This window comes from Formica exsecta, unplaced genomic scaffold (assembly GCF_003651465.1).
Source record: "Formica exsecta isolate Colony F162 unplaced genomic scaffold, ASM365146v1 scaffold148, whole genome shotgun sequence".
NCBI lineage: Eukaryota > Metazoa > Arthropoda > Insecta > Hymenoptera > Formicidae > Formica > Formica exsecta.
In genome coordinates, this window is record NW_021848810.1 from 340,916 (window position 1) to 366,834 (window position 25,919).

General features: G+C 39.6%; 1 protein-coding gene across 4 annotated transcripts in view; it reads right to left on the reverse strand.

Moving 5' to 3' along the window:
- The window catches only part of LOC115246333 (LIM/homeobox protein Lhx9-like), a 37,374-nt gene extending 12,757 nt beyond the window's left edge, over positions 1–24,617 (reverse strand). The window contains exons 1-4 of one of the 4 annotated variants that reach the window (XM_029825072.1): positions 24,331–24,617; positions 23,987–24,257; positions 13,319–13,598; positions 12,291–12,675 (exon numbers count right to left, since the gene is read on the reverse strand). In XM_029825072.1, coding sequence (XP_029680932.1) covers positions 12,291–12,675; positions 13,319–13,598; positions 23,987–24,034 — 713 coding nt within the window. In that variant the 5' untranslated portion in view covers positions 24,035–24,257; positions 24,331–24,617. Of the gene's footprint in view, positions 1–12,290; positions 12,676–12,876; positions 13,119–13,318; positions 13,599–20,661; positions 20,699–23,986 lie in introns of those variants that run through there. The other 3 variants (XM_029825073.1, XM_029825075.1, XM_029825074.1) reach the window with 3 other exon arrangements.
- Positions 24,618–25,919: the final 1,302 nt, after the last annotated feature.

The following is a 25,919-nucleotide window of genomic DNA, read 5'->3' on the forward strand; positions in this document are numbered from 1 at the left end:
CAATTAATTATACATAACTATAATTCTAATTAAATTCGTTGTACACGCGTTACTTATCATGCAATCACTATTTACGACACATATATCGTCTTTCCGGCAACCGAAGATTACGAAAAACTTGCTGTCAGCGAGTTCAACGCGGTCTTAATAGCGGACAAGCGCGCTCGCGTGTATCGCATTATTAACGACACACGCGGTCGGCGGAAGTGTCAGGGCGAAAGTGGAGAGCCTGATGAATGATTTTCGCGTTAATCCCGAGCGACCGTGCAAACGCAGCTTGTCGTTTCACGCAGGAGTTCGACGCTCGGTTCTCACTCGCGATTTTCTCGTTTTTTTTTCTCTCTTTCTCTCTCTTGCTCCCTCTTTTGCAGCTGAGTTACCTTTTCGCACGTTTTATTTTATGAATAATGTAGGGACAGAGAAAGAGAGAAAGAAGGAAGAGAGGACCGCGGTACCGGACCTCTGGCTGGGGCCCGGTGGGACATTCTCGCGCGCAAACCACGGTGGACACACGCTGCGCGTGGGACGCTACGTGACTGCTGCCGGCACCAGCACCAGCATTAATCTAGATCACAGCGTTATATCGCCTTCTCTTGTTGGCATACCACGCGACGAACCCCAATCCCCCTTCGACAGTTAATGTACGCATAATATATGGTGAGAAAGAGAAAGACGCATCGATGCTACTACGTGATCCTCACATCCTCCGCGACATCAGCCGTGTGAATTATCGGATCCTTGAATCTCTTCGGCTAGTTATATTTTTATATTATAATTTTTTTGCGAAATTTTTTTAGATATAATTTACATTATTATACATTAAAATTGACACTACGATCGTTTCAATCCGCGTCCTCGCGAGTCTTTTTAAGATTCGTTAGTCTTTATATATTTCCTCTTTGTTTCCTACATTTTCGATTACACATTTCAATAATGAAGCGCGCTTGATTGCTTGATTAAATCCCTATGATTAGGAGATTCTTGCAAATTCTAGTGAATCTCTGCCGCTACTCGTTTTACAAGCCGGACACTTGCCTTCCATTTCTTCGTAGAAACATGATTCCAACTTCCATGATTCCTCCTCCCGCTACCAACTTAACTTGCCCCTACTGTGCAAACTAAACGATCTCTGGTACTTGTACACCGAAGTGGATGGCTTCGCACAGCGGCGGTGGACGCGATTTATGCTTCCGCGACCGGAGACAATCCTGTAGCATATCTCATCCGACATTGTAACAGATGCGAGAAATTATAAAGTTATAATTTATCCGGAACGCACTTTACGCCTGCAATATACTTATAACTGTGCGTTTCAAACGCAATTTATTATTCTACTTGAAAAAAAGAACGAGCAAAATTCGGGAGATCCTCTCTTATTGCGTACGCAAGAATAATCTTACGGATTTTTGGGACGATTTAAAATACATCCGCTTTGATTGAATATAATATTGAATATTTCAAATTGAACAAGCATGACTCGCAAATTGCTCTTGTACTGTCAACACGCGAAAATTAATGAAACATGTTGCAGTTTCGAGCTTTTGAAATTCCAATGCAAAAATCGCGAAGACCGAAAGTGCCGGAACCCCGTACGGCGAAGTATTTATATAACCCTTTTATGCGTACGTGGTAAATTCCGGCCTCTTGTTTGCGGGGAACCGTAACGAGGGACGCGATGTAACTTGCACCCGCACACGAGGGATTACAAAGTCGCGCATCTGTAAATCACGCGGGCAACAATCTCCAGCTGTCCATCTTGGCGCGCGGTGGCTCATAAGGCAGTAACACGATACTTTCGCGCGGGGGATAGTTTATGCCGGTAGATGTGGCGAACGCGAGTGACCTTGGCGGAAGGAGGAAACACACCCCCTGCCGAGATACGCGCCGAATCCCCCAGTGCGAGTATTGCAATGAGCAACGACCCGCCAGCTCGCAAAAACCACCAACGAATCTCCTCGCCGAAACACGCAGGCAACGAATTTTATACTCGCGCGAGAACGATTCACACTGTTCCTTTCCTTTTATTTAACTCCTTTTAAACCAAACCGCAGTTCTTTTCGAAATAATTCTTACTTCTTAATTTAATTTTGCGCTGTAATTTAAATCTTCTCGAACTGTACAACGCGCAAAACGTCTCTTGGACGCCGCAATCCTCGCAGGTAAATATTTTGCTTCGCGAGAGAGAGAGAAAGAGAGAGAGAGAGAGGGAGAGAGAGAGAGAGAGCTACCACCACAATGTAAGTATGCTTGGCGTCGCCATTTCGTCGAATTAATTTCGCGAGGATGTCCGGGTGGTGCGGACGGACAAACGGATGCTAGCGGGGCGCCATTGTCCGTGAATCTGATAACGCGAGTTATGGTATATATCGTCGACGGAGCAGGAGCGCGTTGTTCGCATTCTCCTTGGTGATGCATGAAGTGGGGCCCAGCGCGTGCAGGTGTCACCGTACACAAATACGCCCTCCCCTCCTACCCTATCTCACGAGATCTACTACATCGAGGAGATATCGCACCGATCACTCGCGTCCCGCCGTCCGTAATAAAGAGACTAGCCATGTTCCAGCTGAGCAGGTATAATTCACCCGTTAAGGATTTCCAGAAGGGATACCCCAAAGATAACCTTGATGTCTCAACCAACTCATAATTGTCGCCGCTTATGAAAACTGTTTGCAACTGGGCCGTTGATATATGGCCTGTTTACGACAGCACAGCACAAGTTCATTTATTTAACACATTATATATAAAATAATAAGTAAAGTGAGAATAATAAGTAATAATAGTAATACTTAAAATAAAGATTCACCCCTCTGATATGGGTTGGGTTAAGTTAGTTTTTTTTTCGGAGTGGAAATGCAGGGCTTCGCCCCTTCCCGCCTACTCGTTCAATTTTTCTATATGTAAATAAACGAATCTGCTAAGAATACATTTTATAAACATACATGATGTGAGAAAATTATCATGAATTGTTGTGGTAAAAGTATTGCTGTAATTACGATTAATTTTAAAAATCGATATCTCGAAAATGGATCGTAGCGCATTGCGGTTTGTGGCATTCTTCTTCTGATAAAAAATCCTATGAAAATGACCTATCAAATTGAGGAATACCGGAAATAACATTTGTGCCACCAGATTGCTTTTTAGATCAATTAATAATAATAATAATAATAATATTATAGCATAATATAACTATATAATTCTTAAATATTATATACATCATTTGTTGTCTTTTGTGCCTTATTTATTTCTTTGTGCCTTATATATCTCTCTGTACCAAAGGAAATCGTCTCCCGTTTAAATAAATAAATAAATAAAATCTCATTTTTCAAAAAAAAATTTCAAGACACTACGGTTTTAAAGATAACATAACGCGAGAAGGACAACTATACATGTTGTATCTCGGTGCGTTTACCAGTGATCCAAGAAGAAGGCCGGGAGAAGATACTGCGCGACACCGGAATGGCTACCGATTATGCATGTCCCCGCGATGCGTTTTACGTTGCGAGAGCCGCTCCGAGCCGAGCCGATCGGCCGTCGCGCGCGTATTATGTTACTCTGCTCGTTTCGTCGTTGCCGCAGTACGTGTGTCAGGGTTTGCCGGGATCGTGGACTCCGCCGTCATATTTATGTTCCCGGCCACGTCTTTTTCTCTCTTTCTCTCTCTCTCTCTCCGCGCATCGAAATTCTGGTAGACACCGTGGTGATCCGCGCGAGATATCCGCGGTTAATCCCGTTATCGTTACTAAGGTTTAGTCATTTTGCCGAAAGGTCCTCATACGCGATATTTTTCGCCGCAATATTGAGAATCGAAGACTAAATGTATGAATATGATGAATTTTAATTTAGATCTTTAATTGCGCCGATTTAATTAACTCAAAGATAAATACAGATATGATCCGCTCAATTGCTAACAAATACGCTACACTATCTTTGTGAATTCTGTTCAAAAGATAAAAACGAATTGCTATTTAGAATAATAATAAAAATGGCTAGGAGTGGACAAGGATCTCTTCAGGATATGTGTATTAAATAATCAGCGCGGAGTCCTCGAGCGATAGCTGATAATCATAGTCGATTTATTCTAATAAAAAAATTGTCGTTTGAGAGATTTATATATATGATTCGCCTGATACATCTCATAGTTTATATAACGTTCGCCACACGGATCCTTGCGCGAATTATTTAGATCAGGATCTGGGAGTCGTTTGTATATCTTGAAACGAAGTGAAAATTACAAAAGTGAACAGATTTACTAGATTTCGGCAAATGAAATCGTAGATACTCTAGTGAATTTCCTCACTTTTGTAATTTTCACATCGTTTTAAGATACACAATAAACCCCCTGATCTAAATAATTCGCGTGGAGTCATGGCCAATAGTCGCTTCTATTGGATCTCGCGATCCAATAGAAAAATTGGATTTTGTGGAATCGGTCGACTCGCCCAATGGGCGCATTCAGCGGACTCAACAGTTGGGTAGCAATCGAGTGATTGGTTCTTACTTTTGAAACCAACAAATCAACATCGAGTGTTGACAAGACGATGTCAACTGTTGAGTCCGCTGAATGTGCCCAATATCTCATGTCTTATTAGCTTCCGGATTATCTCTTTATCTCTCTCATATCTTATTCGCATTTTTCTCGCGTTATCTCTAATTCTTAGAAAGACACGTTCGAGCAAGCATGGCTCGGCTTCCGCGAGCTCAATAAAAAAATATACGCAGATAAAAAAAAAGTAAAACAAAATATACCGATATTTTTTTCACAACTTTCAGTTTTTTCGGTATTGCACATCGCACCGAAGGTGTCAAATTACATGTTTATTTACATGCCGACCTGTCATCGAATCTCTTATCGCGTACAAGTGATTTATGTCCCAATTTAGTTACTCACACATTTTAGTTATGCACACACACGATTATAACGTCGGTATAATCCCAAGCATTTTCTGCGAGGTAGAATAAATAAATGTGTGAACATTATTTATATCCCTTTAATTCTTAACAATAAAATAATGTTTCAACTGACATATATTAATATTAATCCACTGGAGATTTTCATTTTATTTGTTTGTATCTCTAAAACACACACATAAATCCTGTATTTTTTCTTAAAAAAATGTTAGTTTGAAGATTTTTAATATTTATACCCATATAAGTAAACTCGTAAATAATGTTGCGACACTTGAGATATAATACTCGTTAAAACTTGGTCATATGTTTTTCTGAAGCATTGTATGCGAACAAGTGCATAATACGAAAATTATTATATTATAAATATTGCAGCACAATGTCAATCGCGCCGATTTAATTAATTGAATGATAAATACGATATCGCAATTGCAATTCGTTTAAGTGTTAACAAAGTAACGATTATTTTTCAGAGTGATTTTGATTATCCAAGTAAAATAAAGATGACGCAGTAATTGTGTAAAGTTTGCAATATACACTTTATTAAATATTTATACAACTATTTATCAATTAAATTTTTCACAATTATGTGACAAATTGTGATATTAAAAACGAATGTTAAAAACGAATGTTCCACTACGAATGGAGTGCATGTGTCTAATAAAATATGTGTTATAAATTTTAGGCAATTATCATTTTTATTTCAATAGGAAAATTAAAATCACTCTGAGAAAAATAATGCGTCGTGTCTACAGATTGACAAGTAACAAAATTGTTTTTATTCTCGGAGTAAAAATGCATAGGGGTGTAGTTCCGAAAAGTACTCACCTCCAATTTTTTTGAAACTCAGTATTCTTACGTATTTTGATGCGCTGATTACGAATATCATAGTGAAAATTGGCGACTATTTGATTTTCATATTGAAAACCATGAAAAACCCATAAAAATTATAGTTTTTTACGCTTATCTCAGTAAATACGGAAAATCATGATAAATGTTTTAGACAAAAGTTTTAGATCTTACAGAGATAAACATTTTATGTCCTATTCATTTTTACTGTATAAGTGATAGTTTTCGAGAAAATCAAAGTTAAACATATATCTCAAACCAATTGCTGTATAGATGAAACTACAAAGGTTGACAGTACTGCGTAGAAGCCCCAATATATAACCTCGCTTTGCGTGGAAAGTTGCAAACCCATATGGAACCTCGTTTCGCGTGGAAAAGTGTATGCGTGGAAACAGTAGGTTCCGCCCTATTATGTATACAGGGTGTCCCCAATTTAAGTGTCAAAAGTTTAGGAGCGCGATTTTTGGTGAAATCATGTGTCATTGCTATTAATAACATTTTCACTAATTTAGTTTAAGAAAGTATTCTTTTGTTCTTTAACTTCCATAATAAGATAGTATCGCGAGAGCATGGATTATGTCTATTTTAATGAGTCATCGCGATATCGCTCGTCGTTGTATCGAAATGGAAGCCTTGCGGTTGCATCGAAAGCAAAATGCTTCCAGCAAGTTACCGGCGCATCTTAATTATAAGGGCTAAATTATGAGCGGGCTCCCGGCGCTGAAATATTTGTGTGTTCGCCGGTCGAGGGTTATGGCTCAATTACCACTCGCTATTTTCTTTGCAAGCCGTTGATTTAGGACGACCACTTCCCACGGCGGAAACAGCGTCCGACGATCGTCGCCGAAGACAGAATTTGTGAGGAACTTGTTTCGCATCCCTTTAACAAGATCCCCCGTTGCTGATAATGATCGAAAGTAAAAAGGATTCAAGACGTAGAATTATAAGATTGAATTAATAAATAGATTAATAAGATTGAACGGTCTTTCGATTATAATGTGCTTCAAAGTTTCCAAAATAAAAGATTGCAATACTCCAAGTACACTGTAAAAATTTAGACACGTTTTTGTCCGAATTTTTAGACCTGGGTGTTTAAAAAAAATTTCAGACAATCTGTCTTAATCATCAGAGTCGTTTTTCTGAAAGTTCAGAAGAATGTATCTGAAAATTCAGACAATGCCTCTGCAAAAAAGCTGCAGACACTTCGCCTGGAGTTTTAGTCAATTTTTTTACAGTATATGTCAAGTTTATAAATAACAAAAGTATCTTTCTTTCTCTTGGATATGTTAGATTTCGAGAATGCAAAGAAAGATCCAAACGTTTAAATGCCTGAAAATTCTAGGACTAAGAAGGTGCAAAGTGAAGGAACGATGAGGAGATGAAGAATTAAAAATGAAGGGACGTATTACTCAAATTAGTATTCGAGAAATTGCGGATTCCTCAATTATACACCTCGTTCTTTTCTCCTTTGCACTTTTTTCTTTCTTTCCGCTCCGTACACCAGCGTTACATAGATGCAGGTGGGAATCGAAGCGTGTCTATACTCTTGATTGCTGATAAATCGCACTTAATGCATTTAATGAATGAGCAGATATACCATTCCAGATCCGGTGGTGTCTACATCTGAATTCCCCGCTATTCGATGCTCTTCTCTATTCTCATATGGGAGAAGGTAAATGCACTGGCCGTGCGCGTGCGTTATATACGTTAAGTGCCCCGTGAAATTAGTAATGAATGAGCGAGGATGATTATGCCACTACTACGAAGGAATGATCGCAAACAATTTCTGTTATTCGTTAAGATGAAAAATTAGCATTGCGCAATAAATGACGCGAGGTGCAACGAAAGCTTAATTAGATCAGGCATGGGGAATTTATCGAGAATCCGGATTAAACTTCCTGGAATCTCGATAACAGTCGTTATAATGATCATGTATTGTATTCTCGTGTATCTCTTATTATACAGTGCAAGGAACTGGAATTTATTCGTAAAACATGAATCTTCTGAATTAATTTGTATTTAGTCCATTTTTCTTTTTTGAAATTACACATTGAGAGCTAACAAGTCGACATTGATGTCAGGTATTATCTGAAGAGGTACACGCGGAATTTCTCTCCAAGAATTCAATCACAGCGCGAACCTGATTGAGAGACTCATCCGAGTTTTCGCGCCCTCCATTCATAAAGAGTCGCACCGCGATATAAATTATGCGTGTCCGGCGTCCCACGTGATTGCGAACGCGGCCGCGATAAATAACCGGTGGCAAAAAAAGTGCTGTACTTTATTTTGCAGCAACGATCGCTCGAACGGCTATTCATAACGCAATAGATCTACATTCCGGCAAATTCGATCCCTCACCACTCGGAATCATCGCGAGTCTGTTCTTCTGATCCCGCACTGCTCCCCAAGTAGCAAAGTGACGTTAAATGACGTTTTAATTGACGTTAGAAACGTCATTAAGATCTTATTAAGATATCGTTTGATGTCACCTTGCTATTTGGATCTACGATACGGAAGCTTTTGAACTTTTTTGCGTTTTCGAGACTTTACTTTGTATATTTTTTGTAAATTATTATACTGTTCTCCTTTTATGTGTTTGAGATCCTTAAATTCGATACGAATCGATAAATTTTCAACATTTTTATATTTATTCAGAGACTCTGAAATATTCATATTTTCTTAAAATTTTCGAAATTTGTATATCTAAAGTTTGTCCCTTTATGAAACACGCTTTTTTTGATTTTGCGACACTGAAACCGGAAGTCCACAGTAACATAAAAATTTTAGATCCTTCTTTGTATTTCAATTTCAATGTGTTTATTACATCTTCGGATATGCGAATTTTTGCAACTCTGTGTTTTGCCATTCACGGCTCGATTAACAGCAAATGTACATCTCGCGAGCGACGCGGATCGAAGCACGACGAGGGCGCGCGCTCAAGAAAAATATACAGCAAGAAGAGGAAGAAGGCAGAGAGAAGCAGCGGAGAGAAACAAAAAGGAAGAAGGAAGAAAGAAACGGAGTTGAGTTCAGGAAGCTCTTGCTTCCTCGGCGTGCAACGATCTCTTTACGGGCAGGCAATTTTGACGACGAAGCCACCCGGGCGGGCCGAGGTAACACGCGAGGTGACGAGGTACTTTCGACATGTAATATGCGGCGATATTCGCATTCTTCTCTCGGAAAGAATGACTCGTTAAGAGTCTTTTAAAAGCTGTCGACACGCATGGCGCCAACCTCTGGAAATAGAGGATGGCACAGTGATCCTGCCTCTGTATGTTTATCATTAAAGTCAAGATGTGAAAGGCTTTTCTCGAAAATTTCACATTTTTTCAAGCTTCTTTTTAAAAAGATCTTGTTTTTAAACAGATTTTCAATAAATGAATGTCATATACAATAATGTAAATCATTAATCGCCCCCTTCCTTCGAAATATTCAAACAGATATTATGGCAGAAACGAGTTGACATTCTCGACTAATAACTAGTCGTCGCAAACACACACGAGCGCGCATGCGAAGCGGCGAGATAAGACACAAGGCTTTGGGCTAAAACCGTGTCGTGACGGGATGTCTATGCTATTCCATTCTCGGCTTCATATGACAGCGGAGTTGGCGTGCACGAGTGCGCGACGTGTGAACGCGCGAGAACTCCCGTATCCCCCGAATCCGAATGAGAAAACGTACGAAATCTTGATGACAGAAAGCGTCTTTCCGAGTACACATCGAAGAATCGGATGAAGCTAATGCGAGAGACGAAATTGCGCGAAATTGGAAAAGTAAAACGTCAGAGTTGTCATTGCATCGCGTTATTACACTGTAAAAAAATTTACACGAGTTTAGATACATTTTTGTCTGAACGTTCAGATCTGAGTGTCTGAAAGAAGTTTCAGACAATCTGTCTTAATCATCAGAATCGTTTTTCCAAAAGTTCAGAGAAGTTTGTCTGAAAATTAAAATTTATCTGAAAATTCAGACAGCATTTTGTCTAAACATTCAGACAGCATTCCGTCTGAAAGTTCCAACAGTGTGTCTGTAAAAAAGCTGCAGACATTTTGTCTGGAACTTCAGTCAATTTTTTTACAGTGTATTACCAATGAAATTAGTGTTGACGAAATTTGAGGGATGAGTAACTTTATAATTCAACAAATCTGATGTCTCTTTCGCAAATCACACTCTATCTTTGTTTGCCTCCTTCTCTCTCTCTCTCTCTCTCTCTATCTCACGCAAATAAAACTTATTATATATTTATTTACGTTATTACGCTATTAAGATCACATCGGTTACCTAACGAACCGAGTCGCCGAAAGTGACGAGCGCTGGCTAATTTAGTTTCTCAAACTGCACGCATGCGACTCTTGTCCTTCTTCCGTCCTCGCCTCTCGGCGACAGCGACGAACGAGCACGCGTCCGACGAAACCAGCTGCTTATCCCAGGATCTCGGGTTCACCCTCTCTAAGATCGGCTAATGCGATTTTGGGAGAGGCGCAGTATGAGGAAGGGAAGAGGCAGTTCCCGAAATTGCGACGGAACGAGCGGCCGAGTTATGTTCGTTCGCGACGATTTTAAGACGATAAGACATTAAGGAGACACCGATGAAGCCACATAATTGATGAGCTCGTGGCGTGACGACGCCGCAATGGCGGACACCAAAATTAAATCTATATAATGTACAAGGAGTCTGGTGCTTTCTCTTCAACTGTCGTAATTTATAAACGGCAGAGAATTAAAATCTTGCAACATCTCTGTAGCGTCATTACGAAGCGTACCGCATATAGTCAGATTAGATGATATATGTATTCTGACTAGATAATATTATCTGTTTAATCATTTCTATTTGCAATTACTCCGCACGAGACGATCTTAATAATTTAAAAGGAGAAATATTTTTAATTATTATGTAAAGACTTTGAATTATTTTTTCAAACACTCAACAAAAACGAACAAAAAAAGAAAACAGCTGGAGAAATCGATAATCACTAAGTAGTCTAACGAAATCATTTGGGAATGACTTGGGATCGAGTGCACTTGGAATGACACCGAATATGCGACTCGTATGCAACATCCACATTCCCCTTCTTCCCCCGAATGTAGATCGATGGTGATTTACTTATCGACAATCAACGCTCCGCCGGAGGTAAATGGTCGAGTCGTGACCATTAGTCCGCGGAACAGACTACGTATAGGCTGGCCCGTACTTACGAGAAGCGACAACGTATAATACATACAGTCGACACTGTGTGAGGCCCGGCAGGACCCCAACACGACGCCAATCGGCCTTCTGTTACGGCCCTGCATAAAATGCGTCTCGAGCGGCTGTCAATACGAACTGCATTTGGCCTTGGCTCGTTTTACGTTATTCATCAAATACTTTCGAAAGACTGACAAAAGTTATATATACTTTCATTGTGTATAAGAATCATACGTATAAATTGAAACTATTTAAGATTTCACAAAAACTATTTGGTCCTCGATCTTAAGATTAGTTATCAAACGACTTCGGAAACCTGACAAAACTTTCACTGTAAAAAATTTCCTAAAAATTTAGACACATTTTTGTCTGAATTTTCAGATCTGCGTTTCTGAAAACATTTTCAGACAACCTGTCTTAATCATCAAAGTTTTTCTGAAAGTTCAGAAGAGTTTACCTGAAATTGAAATGTGTCTGAAAATTCAGACAGCATTTTGCCAAAATTCAGACAGTATCTGCACAAAAGCTGCAGGCATTTTGTGTTTGAAGTTTCAGTCAATTTTTTTTACAGTGTTCACTGATACCTAATAGTGTAAAAACTATTCCCATAAATGAAAATTAAAGTTACTCGAAATTCTTATAGCTAATTTTTTATTCTTTCTTTTTTTTTGAGAAGGTTATATATATATATATATATACATATATTTAATATATATATTTTGCAAAAATTAGAAAAAAAATTTCTCAAGCATCACGTATTTCTTCTTCGGAGAAAAACAACTTTGTGCGAAACAAATCAGCTCAAAGATTGCGTTTTGCATTATCCTTCATAATGCAGTTCCATCAGCGCAATTTTTAGCTATTTGCGAGTATTCGTATAACGAGCGAAATGACGAACGTAGGAACGCGAATTACGCAAGAGGCGACGCGACGCATTTTCAGAACAACTCTTTGGATTCTCGACCCTGGAATCGCAGAAATTACTTCGCGCTTGACTTGCTCGCGTGAACACTATGACTGTTTTCGTAACAAGCCGCGGCCTCGTCTCGTCGAAATAGGACGACATAGGACGAAATTGCCGAGCAGTCGATGAGATTGCTCGCCAACTAGCATTTCAATGAAATATCAAACATTATCAAGCAGCAATTTCGTATCTTCTTTCAGTATTTGAATGTCGATCGATTTATGCATACTCGGCCAACATTTTTATCTTATAAAAAATCGATTGCGTCAATCCTGGCTCTAAGATTAGCTTCGGTTATTGAAATCTGTTCTCCTCTTACGTCACAAAATAAGAGAACTAATCGCAAAGATAAGGTTGTTAATTCTGTAAATCTAAATGCTTGCTCACCGATAATAATCCTTCTTGCAATAGATGTTCCCGTCACGACTGAAGCACGTGATCTCTCCGTCGAGACCCTGACGACAGTGCGAGCACTGGAGACACGCGGCGTGCCACCGCCTGTCGACCGCCTGAAGATAGAACCTGTCGGATATTCTGAGGCCACATCCCGCACAGACTACCCCGGGAACGTCCTCGGATTGCGCGGGCGGCGTGGGCGGCGGCTCGAGCTTGGGAACAGCATGTAAGTGCTCCGTCGTGGTTTGTTGCTCCTGCGTCTGCAGATGGGGATGATGGTGGTGATGATGATGGTGGTGGTGGTGCGCGGTCTGCGATGGCATGCTCAGGTCACTCGCGTTCTCAAAGTTACCACCTCTGTACTCTTGTCTGCCCGCTGTAACGATATGTCAGAATAATACTCGCCACCCGTAGAGATTAGCAGAAAACTTCAGATCAAAATGAAAAACTTAGAAGACAAATCTTCATTAAATTTGCAAATCTATTTTTCTCTTAAAATGTGATATAATTAAATTTTAGGATACCCTCTTCCCTTCTTCCTCCCTCTTGTTTTTTCCCTTTTGACAAATAATCGTACCTCCGGGAGAATCGTAGTCCCGCGACTCGTAAGGGGTGGTCGAGCTGTCGTAACAGTTGTTGTTTGTACCGCAATGGGTCTGATGCAGGGGCCCGTGATGATGGGCGGCGGGAGGGCTGCACGGTAGAGTGGTCGGTCGCGCGGCATCGCCCATCGACGCGGGCAGGCAGGGGCTCAGATCTCGCGCCTGGTCCACCGCACCGGGTCCCCCCGCGTTTCCGGGTCCCCCTTGGCGCCCCACAGCCAAGATATGTCAGAATAATACTCGCCACCCGTAGAGATTAGCAGAAAACTTCAGATCGAAATGAAAAACTTAGAAGACAAATTCTTCGTTAAATTTGCAAATCTATTTTTCTCTTAAAATGTGATATAATTAAATTTTAGGATACCCTCTTCCCTTCTTCCTCCCTCTTGTTTTTTCCCTTTTGACAAATAATCGTACCTCCGGGAGAATCGTAGTCCCGCGACTCGTAAGGGGTGGTCGAGCTGTCGTAACAGTTGTTGTTTGTACCGCAATGGGTCTGATGCAGGGGCCCGTGATGATGGGCGGCGGGAGGGCTGCACGGTAGAGTGGTCGGTCGCGCGGCATCGCCCATCGACGCGGGCAGGCAGGGGCTCAGATCTCGCGCCTGGTCCACCGCACCGGGTCCCCCCGCGTTTCCGGGTCCCCCTTGGCGCCCCACAGCCAAGCCGCTGCCACGCTCCTGCGTGCTAGGCGGCTGCTGGAACAAATCGGCATATCGACACTTTTAGTTGGCGCATCGAATCGGCGCGCGTGTTCGTCATGCGTGCTTCGTCACGAAAGCCAAAGTCAATGCATACGAGCAAGATGCAAATTTAAACTTCTTAGGTTACTTTTTTTTCGAAAAATCCGTGTGTTGTTTCTTTCTCAAAATTGAGAGTAGGTAAAAGAATCACTTTTCTATGGTACATAGAGTATTTTGTCTTTTAAATAATAATACTATTAGTATTATTGAGAGTAGTTTATCGCGAATTATATTCTTTCTATATGTGAATGTGAAATATACATATGATTTAAAAAATGACGATATATAATATCAATAAAAAAATAGATTAAACTAAAAAAAATACCGCTAAGTCCGAAGAGCGAATGAATCAACAGGGTAAAATATACTAAGAGAGTGAAAATGTGTGAGAGAAAATGTTTAAAAGAAAGATTTGATAAGAAATAAAGCAAGATGAAGATACCAGGACAAATAGGAAAACGAGGAAGGTGAAAAAGGATTAAAGGGACCAGCAGGGACAGAAAAGAGAGGAGGCACAAAAGATCCGAGAGAAAGAGACGCGAAGAGAAAACAAGGAGAGCCGATCGGACGAAGCCGGCAAAGTGACGACGGGTTGAAACCGCCGCTGTCACTAGAGGGAAGAAACGTGCAAGAGAGAAAGAGAATAATACACCGGCGATGGTGGTAGCCGGTCGTCTCTGATGGATGTCGTAAGCCGCAGCGCGCATGTGCCCGACCCTATAAGGTATCCGAAGGCGGCCAATCCGAGCAACTGCTGTGTGTTTCAAGTGTTCAACGCACCCGCCGATGTTGCGTAGACATAAATTACGAGCTGCCTTCTCTCGTCGTCTCCCTCTCCCTCCATCTCTCTCTTTCTCTCGATATTTTTCAATTTATTTATCTATGTACTTTTCATTTTTGATATTTCTCTTGCATCATAAATATTTCAAAACCAACAACTCTCGAGCACACCTTCGGTGTAAATGTTTCTTTTTCTAAAAAACCTTTTTAAAAACAAAAAAAAATTTTTTTCAAAACATATATATATAAGAGATAAAATATATATAATAAAAAGAGTTTAAAAAAGGTTTTAAAAGGATTTTTAAAACAATTTTTTAAAGAAAGATTTATTGATGGTATATTTGAAAGTTGTTGATTATAAAAGAATCTTTTTAAAAATCTATCCACAAAGTTTTTAAATAGTTTTAAATTTCCCAGAAATCCGCAATGATCTTTACACGTTTTCCGTCGAAAATTTTGCTTATAATGAACAGAGGCAATTTTCCTGTCGCAGAGTCACAACTAATAAACGTAAAGGAGACAATCCGCTATATGACGTGGAGTAAAGTTGACGTAGAACGATCGTATCATCCTAACCGCCGCAAGGGACGTGATCGGAATCGCTAATTCTACCCCAGCTCCGCTTCGCATAGCACGACGTAATCTTTAGGTGCTTTACGTTGTTGTTCCTTATGTAACGGGGATCAAGTCTCGGAACAAAAGTATTGCAGGAATGTGCCTTCCTCGGAGCGTGTGTCTATTCCGCACATTCTGCTATCCTATCGCAACGAGCCGCCGTCGCGTGCGGTAATAGGCTCGTTAAAGCTTAAGAGAAGCATCGCGAATTATTCGCGAATCGGGGATCGTAATTTTTGCGGAAAATTCTAAAATTGCCAACATGTGACTCATTCCCGACGTTATGATACTATTGGTAATAGATCGCTGAATTATTTGCAAATCTTGTCTTATAATTCCGGGGAAAATAACGATTACGTGAAAGATTTTCGCGAATTCCCGTATGTAAAATCGATCGCGATTCTCGACATGACAATACGCGAAAGGACAGCCGATATGATCGGCCGATAAATTTCTCATGAGAGCGGCGAGCGTGCGCGATCGATCCTTAAGATCCTTATCCATCTTGAGAGCGGTCCGGCAACGAGCTCTCTTGCGGACTGCAAAGAGACTTTCACTGGCGGCGAATCTTGCACAAGAGTGTATGCGCTTGCCTTCCCTTCTTTTTCTCTCCATCTCTCTCTCTTTCTCTCTCTCTCTCTCTCTCTCTCTCTCTTCTCCTCTCATTTTCGCGAAACTGCGGAGTAAATAACGCGTGTATGGAATCCGCGGTCGCGAGATGCCGGGACGGAAAACGAGTAGAATGTCGCCAGAAATGTGGCTCGGCTGACGGACTCTTGCAGAAATTCTCGATGTCCTACGTCTCCTACCTGCGCGTGAATCTGCTTGTTGCCTTTTTTCATGTACATTCGCGACCTGAATGCGATCGCGATAATTGAGAAATGTTGAGAGAGCAACCAGGGAGAGAGCTCTTTTATCGGAGCTAAAATTTTTATATAATGGAAAAAAAAATGAAAAATAATAACGTGCGCACTCAACACGGATGCATGTATGCACGTGATGATTTAATAATTTTTAATAGCGTAAATTTGAATGTTGCTATGTGAATTAATTTCTTTTCTAAATAAAAGCGTCGATTTTATTACATGCTCATTTTTCATGTTCAAGTGTCTAATTAATTTCATATAAAATCAAAGGCAAGGAACAATGTCGTGAAAAATATCAATCAAATTTTGATGAAAAATTAGATAAAAAATTAAAATTTCAAATCTAATTAAAATTAAACAAAAAATTAGTTCGAATGTTGTTTGAGTATCGTTAACTTTACATAAAATCAAAGATAAGGAAAAATGGCGTGAAAAATATCAATTAAATTTTGATAAATTAAATAAAAAATTTAAATTTAAAATCTAACTAAAATTAAATATCAATTGAATTTTGGTGATTAATTTTGCACGATTTACATGCATTATTTTTACGCTTCGATTTTTAGGCGTTTTCTTCGGCGATAAGCAAATTATATATAGTAGGCTCAGTTTGTTCAAGTTCTTTTCACTAGCAGATCTGGTACTAAGCAAAGAGAGAGTGGACAATGTAGAATTGACAATGTTAACAAACATTGCGCAGCGCGGAGAGCTTGAAAAATGAAGCCGTCGCGCCGGTCACGAATGATAATTTGTTTGAAAATCCAAGACCGAATGCGATCCGACTACGGAAAAGCATGCGCACGATAACCTTACGTCACGACCTACCGAGATACAGCGCGTTATCGCAGTAAATTGTAACTTGGCTCTCTTTTTTTCAGCGCCCGAGCTCGATGAAGAAGCTCAGCCGGCTGGCTATGGCTGTGAGTCAGCGAAATTTCTTTAGGCATCGACAACGACGACGGATAAAAAGTTATCGGGATAGCTCGTCGTCCTCGATATCAATGGCGCAGCAATGTCGCTGGCGTTAATGGAGCTCTCGAAGAGATCAACGCAAATCTAGATATATTATTTCATAAGTAATGATGTTCTTTGGTATGAAATTCTTTTATGATTAAGACAAGTCCAGTAGTTGCCAAACATTCTGCTTTTTTAGAGCGTATAGAGGAGATATTCGTGTTTCTCTCTCATAAGATAAAAGATTTTTTTTTAATAAAGCGAAAGAAAGTGATATCGTGGGGGATCTTGTTGAGACAAAAATCTGTAACCGTTCCTGAGAAAATTGGTAAAACTAGGAGCGGCTGACGTTTTTTATACTGTTTGGTAGCCCTCGGTGGCTTACGCAGGCAAAGAGTGGCACGTGTACTGGTATCAGCTTCTCTTGCTCGGCCAACGATAGCGATAACAACAAACAGCCTCGTCCATTGCGTCGGCCGCGATTTCTGTCTCTCTCTCTCTCTCTCTCTTTCTTTCTCTCTCTGTCTTTTTTTCTCTTTCTCTCAAAACACGCGTGGGCGACGCTTAACATCGTGGAGACCCGATAAGTTGCTCGGCTATCTGCACTTCTCCGCGTCGCCATTGCGGGCTACCAATCGGTCGGGTTGACCAGAAATATTGAATAGACGCGCTACTATGCCGTCAAACATACGACATCTCATGTCGCAAGATCACCGCACGATCTCTTTTTCAATCCAGGATGTCTATTCCCTGGAAAAACATGGAAAACCTGGAATTCTCATGGAATTTTATTAGGACTCAAAGAATTTAAAAAAAAATTCTCTTTTTAATAATTTTGCTCTTATTCTGTAAGAAGTAGGCAATCCGCCGATAAGCCAAATTATGAATTATGTGTTTAAAATATATTATAGATATATACCTATCTATATTTATATATTCAATAGCTTAATAAAATATTGAATATGCAGCATATATTTTTTACTTTAATATTTAATGATTAAAAATGGAAATATCAAGCTAAAATTATTATCTTAACAAAAGCTATTTAGTTCTTTTTCAGTACATTTGTAAATCTAACACTTCGAACTTAAGTGGCTTTACGTTTTTCCTTTGTATGAGTGAAAAATATTAGAAAACGCGTGCAACAAAAAAACTTATTTTAGGAAATCGCACCAAAAAATTTTTAAAATATTTTCTTTACCTGGAATTTTGAACAAAAATACCTGGAAGATCAGGGAATTTTCAGGAAATTTTTTTACAAGATTTGAATAGACATCCTGTCGATCGGAGATATTATTGATTGTAAGTTGAGTCATGAATAATTTTCGGCGCGGTAGCAAACGCGTATCCTTCTAAAAGATCCCGAACGAGTCACGCTGGCTGTAATGATTCTTGCATTCCATTGATAGTCTCTTATTTTTGAATCAGTATTTAAAACTCGCAAATTATGGTAAAAGTGGGATTTTTAATAGATTAAAAATCTTAAATCGTATTCGCCGCGTAACGCTTTAGAAACTCAAACGAGAGAGGATAACATATGAAAACATATGTGGTATTAGAAAGAATGTGATCTGCAAATTTTTGTCCCAAAAGCATGACTTTAAAAGCGACCAACCGTTTTTCTAATTTAGGCGATGATATTTCAAAGATATCAGTGGAACAAAACTTACATCGAATAGCCATGTAGAAAAACTAAATATATACAGCCATTTGGAAAAATTAAAGAAAGTAAAAAAAACAAAAATTATTTACGACTCAGCCTAATAAAAAAATGAAACAAAACATTCGAATTTTGGAGGTACCATATAGAATAAAGAAATCCCAGATTTTTCAATTTTAATAACTCCAAACATATCTCATATCTTTTATCCGTCAATTTAATAAACTGCAGTCTTCTGTTGCAGACTTAGAATGATATGAACAGTAATATACTAAATGTTTGACAGATTAAATAATAAGTACCACGATTTAACTCTGCGAGAGCTCAATTTATTCCGACGATTTTCGGTGGATACATCGACTGCGGGTATCGCAAGATGCTTCCTTTGATACTATTTCTTAAGCCAAAACGTTGTCTCTTTACAACAGTGACGTCTGAACGACGCCGCAAATTAGTCGGATCGTTGATTCGCGCTCCACTTAGAAGGTATTATTAGACTGCTTCCTGAAGAATGTATCGATGGTACAGCACACAAGCTGAATTTCACATACGCGTTTGCCAATTTTATTCATAAAATATTCTAAACGAGAAGAATCAATTAATAATTCCAACAGATTGTTCATTTATCAAGCGACCTATACATTAACGTCGAAGTGATTTCTCATGTTGATATTTTCTCTTTATATGTAACATTGTTCAGTACACTAAAATATCTCTTTCTTTCTCTGTCTCTCTATTTCTCTCAGGAAATTTTAAGAACTTATATGAATAATTTAATACGTGTTATATTTTTGCAAAAAACAAGCAATTCATATTTTTTATTTGCTCACCTTACATTTAATCGTCGTTGTTCTTTATCTATTCCTCATTCTCATTTATAATCGATAAAAATGGCTACGCGAACGTGCTACATAAATCACGAACGGAAGCGATGCATGCATAAATCACGATTGTGTTTTCAAAGTTCATTGCGACTGAAAGAAACAGTGAAGCATCTGAAAAATAGTCGTTACCACAGCCTCGAGGTTCAAATACGCCTCTTTTTCTTCCTCCCTCCCTCCCTCTCATCCTCTCTTTTCGATCACCCCGATAAAGGAAGTTCACGCTGGAAGCGGCGAGTGTCGCATGCCAAGGAGGCCAAGAATCGCGACCTGACCCCGGGAGATTAGCGGTCCCCCTTCGGGTGGGCATCATCCTGCTTCTCGCATTCCGCGAGAATCGTCGGACCAACTGTATATGGGAATGCTTATATATCATATAATTCGATTATATTAAGCTCTCAATGGTATATGTATGAAACAAGTTAGAGAGAAGTGCGTTTTGTTCCCGCGATAACAATTCATAAAAAAAAATCTTTTTGGCAGTTAAACTTAATTTTTTTTTTTTTCATATAAAGAATTTGCTCGTTGCAAAATATTAACATTTATAAAAACACGGAGGTCAAAAAGAATCTCATTATTATGTCTTTCTGGAGAGAAGATCCGCGTTAGATGAAAAAGATGGTTTGTGTTAAAATATCGTAAAAAGGTGCGTAAAATATGTGAAAAGAGATGCAAGTATAGAGATGAATTTAAGAACTTTGTTATTTCGGGCATGATTATACCTTACACATATCTAAAATCTCGTTAAATTTAAATGGCTGCGCTCACAATCAAAGCAGATTTGCGTGTGGCTCATCGACGCCATTCAATGCGCGGTTGCATGCTAAATGATTCCGACACGCGAACATTTCGTGGCACCTAAAATCTGGCTTCCCCCTGATCGAGGTAAATTAAGTGCGATGCGTGACACGACACATGACAATCGGCAGTCGAGCAACAACTGCGCGATAATCACATTAAATCCCTCGCGTGTAACTGCAAAACTGTTTTATTAATTTTTAACACTTCAAATTCTTTAACGGGCGCGCGTGATTGGATTTTCTATAAGAAAATTAATTTTCTTCTAACAATAAGATACACAGTTTCAAATCAAGGATTTATCATTCATCTACATCTCGAAATTTAATGCACCATTAATTTTCAACGTCGCGTATCTTTATGATTATCGAATTATTTAAACGAATGATATTTCATTCCAGTTTATCTTCTCTTTAATATCTGCAATTAATTACAAATAACTCGTGCAAGATCTTCTTCCTTACCTTTATTGCGTCGACGCCATCTGCCGCTTCATCGTGCTTTTCCGTTTTTCATACTTATCCGTGCGCGTTTTCATCGAAAAATCGCGTCGGAAAATTCTATCTCATTAGGAAATTGAGTAGAATAAATGGAATTTTCGGACGCGCGAGCGCGTGATTATTCGTCCCGATGTTTTTAATAAATGAGTGGATGTTAATTTTATTGTCGCGTTGATACGCGGCACGCACATGCTTCGAACACAATCAGCATCTCAAATATAAAAAAAACAACATGTCTTAAAAGCCGTCCTCTCTTAGTTAACTGTCACGATTCGCTTCCGAAATATCATGATTACATCAATCAATTTATAAAACTATTTTCATCTTAAATCGCACGTACTCGATACACCAGTTGTGGATATTATACGAGAGATATCTCAGAACAATCGCTGCTTTTTTTCTTTTTTGAAAATATATGCATGTCTAATCGTGCGGAATTATGTGACATCGCGTTCAGAATTCAAGAATTCTGTCAAATGAGATGTGTTAATATTGACAAGTATTTCGCTTTGATATTTTCATATACGCATGTATGTATAATTCACACATCGCATTTATAAAGACTACATTTTTCAACACTGTAAAAAAAATTGACTGAAACTTCAGACACACTGTCTGAATTTTCAGACAGAATGCTGTCTGAATTTTCGGACACACTTCAATTTTCAGTTTATTTAGACAAACTCTTCTAAACTTTCGGAAAACAATTATGATAATTAAGACAGAACGTCTGAAATTTTTTTTAGATACCCAGATCTGAAACTTCAGACACACTGTCTGAATTTTCAGACAGAATGCTGTCTGAATTTTCGGACACACTTCAATTTTCAGTTTATTTAGACAAACTCTTCTAAACTTTCGGAAAAACAATTATGATAATTAAGACAGATCGTTTGAAATTTTTTTTAGATACCCAGATCTGAAAATTCAGACAGAGAGGTGTTTGAATTTTTAGAAAATTTTTTACAGTGTACATAAGGCTTTACAAGCATCTCTTTTATTTCTTTGATTGATCGCGCTTGAATTCCGCCGAACGTATTTCTCTTTCCGATGCCCGGTATATCCCTTTCTGAAATAACGGACAAGTGATAACGTCAACAACAAGTGCAGCGATGAAACCGACCAGGTTGGGGCCTCGAGTGCAAAGTTAAACGTCGGACGTTCGGCCGGCGACGATGACTGCCGGCGACGGACGGCGGCGGATATAATCTCGGCGTGTAATAAATTACGCACGTCACAAGCGCTATCGCGGCCAGACACATATTCGCAGCAAGATGGCCTTATCTCATCGAAGCTACAACGAATCGTCCTCCCTCTCTTTTTCTCTCTAGCGAGCGTTTCGCGTTTGAAAGAGCTCGCAACAAAGTGCGCGTGCTGTGAGACTAATTGACGCCAAATCGAATGCGATATAGCTGATACTCCCTATGTATTTTTCCAAATCAGACAGCCACGACACTGCGGATTAAACGGGTATTTTCTCGCGGCAAAGTTTTGTGCATAGCATCTGTGGAATATTCGATGAATGCCTGAAAACATATATTTAACTCTGTCTGGTGTACACAGTACTTATTGCAAGCTTAATAAAATCTCTAATCGTAATGTCATGGGTCCACAATATATTGTACATATTTCTACTTAATTTATATTAAAAAAAGATTATTTTAAAGTAAAATATCGAGAGTAGTGATCCTCTGTTACATGTAACGTAAGCTCAAAAATAGTTCTTACAGATTTCTTATGTTTATCTCGATTAAAATAATTAATGAAAATGCATCATCCATTTAAAACTGAATTAATTCTCTATTTACATTAACTTAATTTTTTGTGTAACTTTAATATAAATAAATTTATTTATGTATTATGTGACAGAAACTTTTTGAAAGAAGGGAGAGACAGAGAAGAGAAAAAGAGAGAGAGAGAGAAAGAGAGAGAGAGAGAGAGAGAGAGAGAGAGAGACAAAGAATTAGGAACATATCTAGTTTACGCAAAATTTGATACTGTGATATCTTTATACTAATATATGTATACAGTAATACTTCCGTCTTCTCAAGCCAAACGGAAGTTGCAGATTCTCGATAAAATAAAAAGTTTTCATGTACATATTTATCATCTCTGTATCATTTTTCAAACATTTACAAAAAATAGAAACAAAGTTATTTTCATATAAAATTAATAAAATTTTACAAGTAATTGTTTGAAATGGCAATTTTACGAGTAATTGTTTGAAAAAGGCCGGACCAATAAAATGTGAAATACATAATAATAATCATACATAAGAAAGCGACGTTAAAAAGAGATGAACAATTGTCGGAGTTTTTCGAAATGATGTAAATATTTTTGCTGAACGGAGATTAATTAATGACGGCTCGTATAATGGTATGAAAAGGGAAGAAACGTTGTGTTACTTTTCGTTAGCGCAAAGTTTCTTTACGTTCAACTCCGTTCATTGGCGCACACGTGATTAATGCGCCGGTTTAATTAATCGACGACAAGAGACAATCAATTACATTTGTTTACAAGCGGCACTCGTTACTTACGACGGCGGCCTCGGCCGGTTGATTAAGAGCAAATTAATGTTACTCCAAGGTAGACCGTGTTATCACACTTTGCCACGTAATCCCGCATTGCTTTCAATTATCGAATAATTACCAATCGCTTTTATTGAATTTTTACACATTAGTGAACATTAGCTGCCGATTGCATTTAATACTTTATTCTGGATCTCGTAAATCGACACATTCAAGTGTTATAATTGTAATGGATGAGAAAAGCAAATTTAGACTTTAAATTGCAATTTGTTACTAATAAATTTCTGCATAACGCTGGTGACTTGTTATTATTAAGTAAAAGCATGTAATTTTATGAAACAAAGGATGTTTCGCAGCCTGCTTTCGAAGGCTCTCTCCGCGTCCGTCCGTCGCGTATCTTGAATTCGCGCATTTGTACGAACTAGATCGAACTGATTTTCATAAATTGATTGTAATTTCAAATCCTCGCAACTCGCGTTATCAGCCTATAATTGACCCTATCCGAACCGTCACGCGATCCACGAATCGAATCTTGAAAACAATTGACGGAGAAATCAAGCTCTCTTTGCAAAAATCATTCGTACTCGCGAAATGATACACAGCTCTACATTCACCATCTTGAATTTGATAGGGAGGAATGTTTGCGGAGATGCTATCGCCGACTCGCAATGCAGGCGAGGAGCTGTTCCACCCCGACGGAATGGAAGACCAGCTGGCACGAAACGACCAATGGGCAACACGGACACAGGGATGACACTCACCCAGTGCATGCCGGTGGTAGGAGGGGCGCGCTCCTCATACACTCCCATCAGGGTGGCCGCTGTCGCGGGGTAGTTCCCGCCGAAGGTGCGCGACGCCGATGTTGCTCGGGGGGGAGTCCCGAGGGATCCGCTTGCCGATAACGCGGAGATGGCGTCCGCTGTGGCTCGGGTTCTCTCTTCCTTCCACCTCTAACGCGCGTTCACCCTCGTCCTCTCTTCTCTCTCTCTTTCTCTCTGCCGTTACTCCCCTCGCGACACTCCCGATATCACACTAAACATAGAAGGAAGGAGAAGTGTGAATTCCTCCGTAAAACTTCGAGGATAATCGAGGGAGGAGCCCTTACGTGTGCATCTCGTCCTTCACCAAATCGACTACAGTGTCTTCGCGAATTATTATCATACGCGAATAACACTCATGTCACTTCACAAATCAGCACTCAACCTCAGGATCCAACTATTGTCATCGGCGTTGTCGACAGTCCAAAGACCCGTGATTCGTGATCCATATCGCCCCGGCGCACTGCGATGTCCGACAACGATCGAGAAATACCAAATACCGTGGCACCCGCACTAAAACAATACTATCGATCACACTGCGAGTCGTACAATGATTGACGGAGAATCGATCACCCCCACACCCCCACACCTCCGCACCCCAACTGTTCACACTCGGAGGAACGTACAGTCTGCGCAGGGATGATCTCCCGGGTCCATGTGCTCCGCGATGAGACGCGACGGCGAAACGGAGCGCCAGGCGAGGGACCAACTCGGCTGCGCCACCAAGGTGAGTGCGGACGATTCCGACGAGTCGGAGCCGCGATACGGAGTGAGGATGCCGGCCAGACCTGGCTCCCCCAGTCCCGAGTATGTTCGAGGCAGCGCCGTCTGGCGATAAAGCCAACATCAACCTGGCAACATCATGAGATGCAGTGGGTCTCGGGTCGCAACCAAGTCACACCCACGGCATCCCATTCGTTGGACGATACGTTGGTCCAGCCCATTCGCAAACTTGCTCGCACGGTGATGAAGTTGCGTTATTCACTCTCGGCGAACGGGTTTGCCGGAGAGTGGGCAAAATGAGAGAAGAACGACGGAGAAAGAGAAGCCGACGCCGCTGCGTCTCGCATTGTCGTAACCTCTGGAGTAATCATAAATTCTGCGTAAGGGAATACTATCTCCTCTTCCTTAACAAAAAGAAAAATTCTTTTTGTTAAGAAATGTGACATTTATGATTAGGCGAGTTTCAGAAATAAAATTGCTGATATTTCTCGCAAATTTTTTGCAAATGAAGTTATACAAAAAATTCCATAATACCAGACTCCCAATTTGAAAATAAAATGAAATTTTCGGGACTCACAAATATGTATATATCGTATTCCTTTTATATCCTCCCTTCCCGGTATTTTTTCTATAAATATATTTTGTTCTAAACCTAAAAAAATATGGAGAACGGAATTATATGTTCAAGTATATAAAATGTAAGATATAGTGATGGTGCCAAAAGTGTTGTCATACCGCAATAATGAACTATTATGCTTTCTATTGGGTATATAACTTAAAAATTCTTGTCAATATATAATAAAATATAATAAGTACAATAAAGTATAATGTAACGGGCTTACTCTTCTTTGGCATTACAATTACGATCATTCACACATAATCTACTATAACAACTTTTTTAAGCTTTTCAAACAAAATTCTCGCACTTTTGAAAAAGGATACAGTAAAAAAGACGGCGATTTTTATCTTTCTCTGTTTCAGCTCTGTAATCCCTTCATCCCTTCGCCACTGTTGTGTTTTCCCTAAAAACGATATGAAGGTGGAGGAAGAAGAGGACGATGAGGACGATCTCCGAACCGACTGAGAGACCGTAGGGCGACCGTCCGATATCCCGTCATAAAGAGAAACCAGTTTCGTCACGACGTAGACGGAA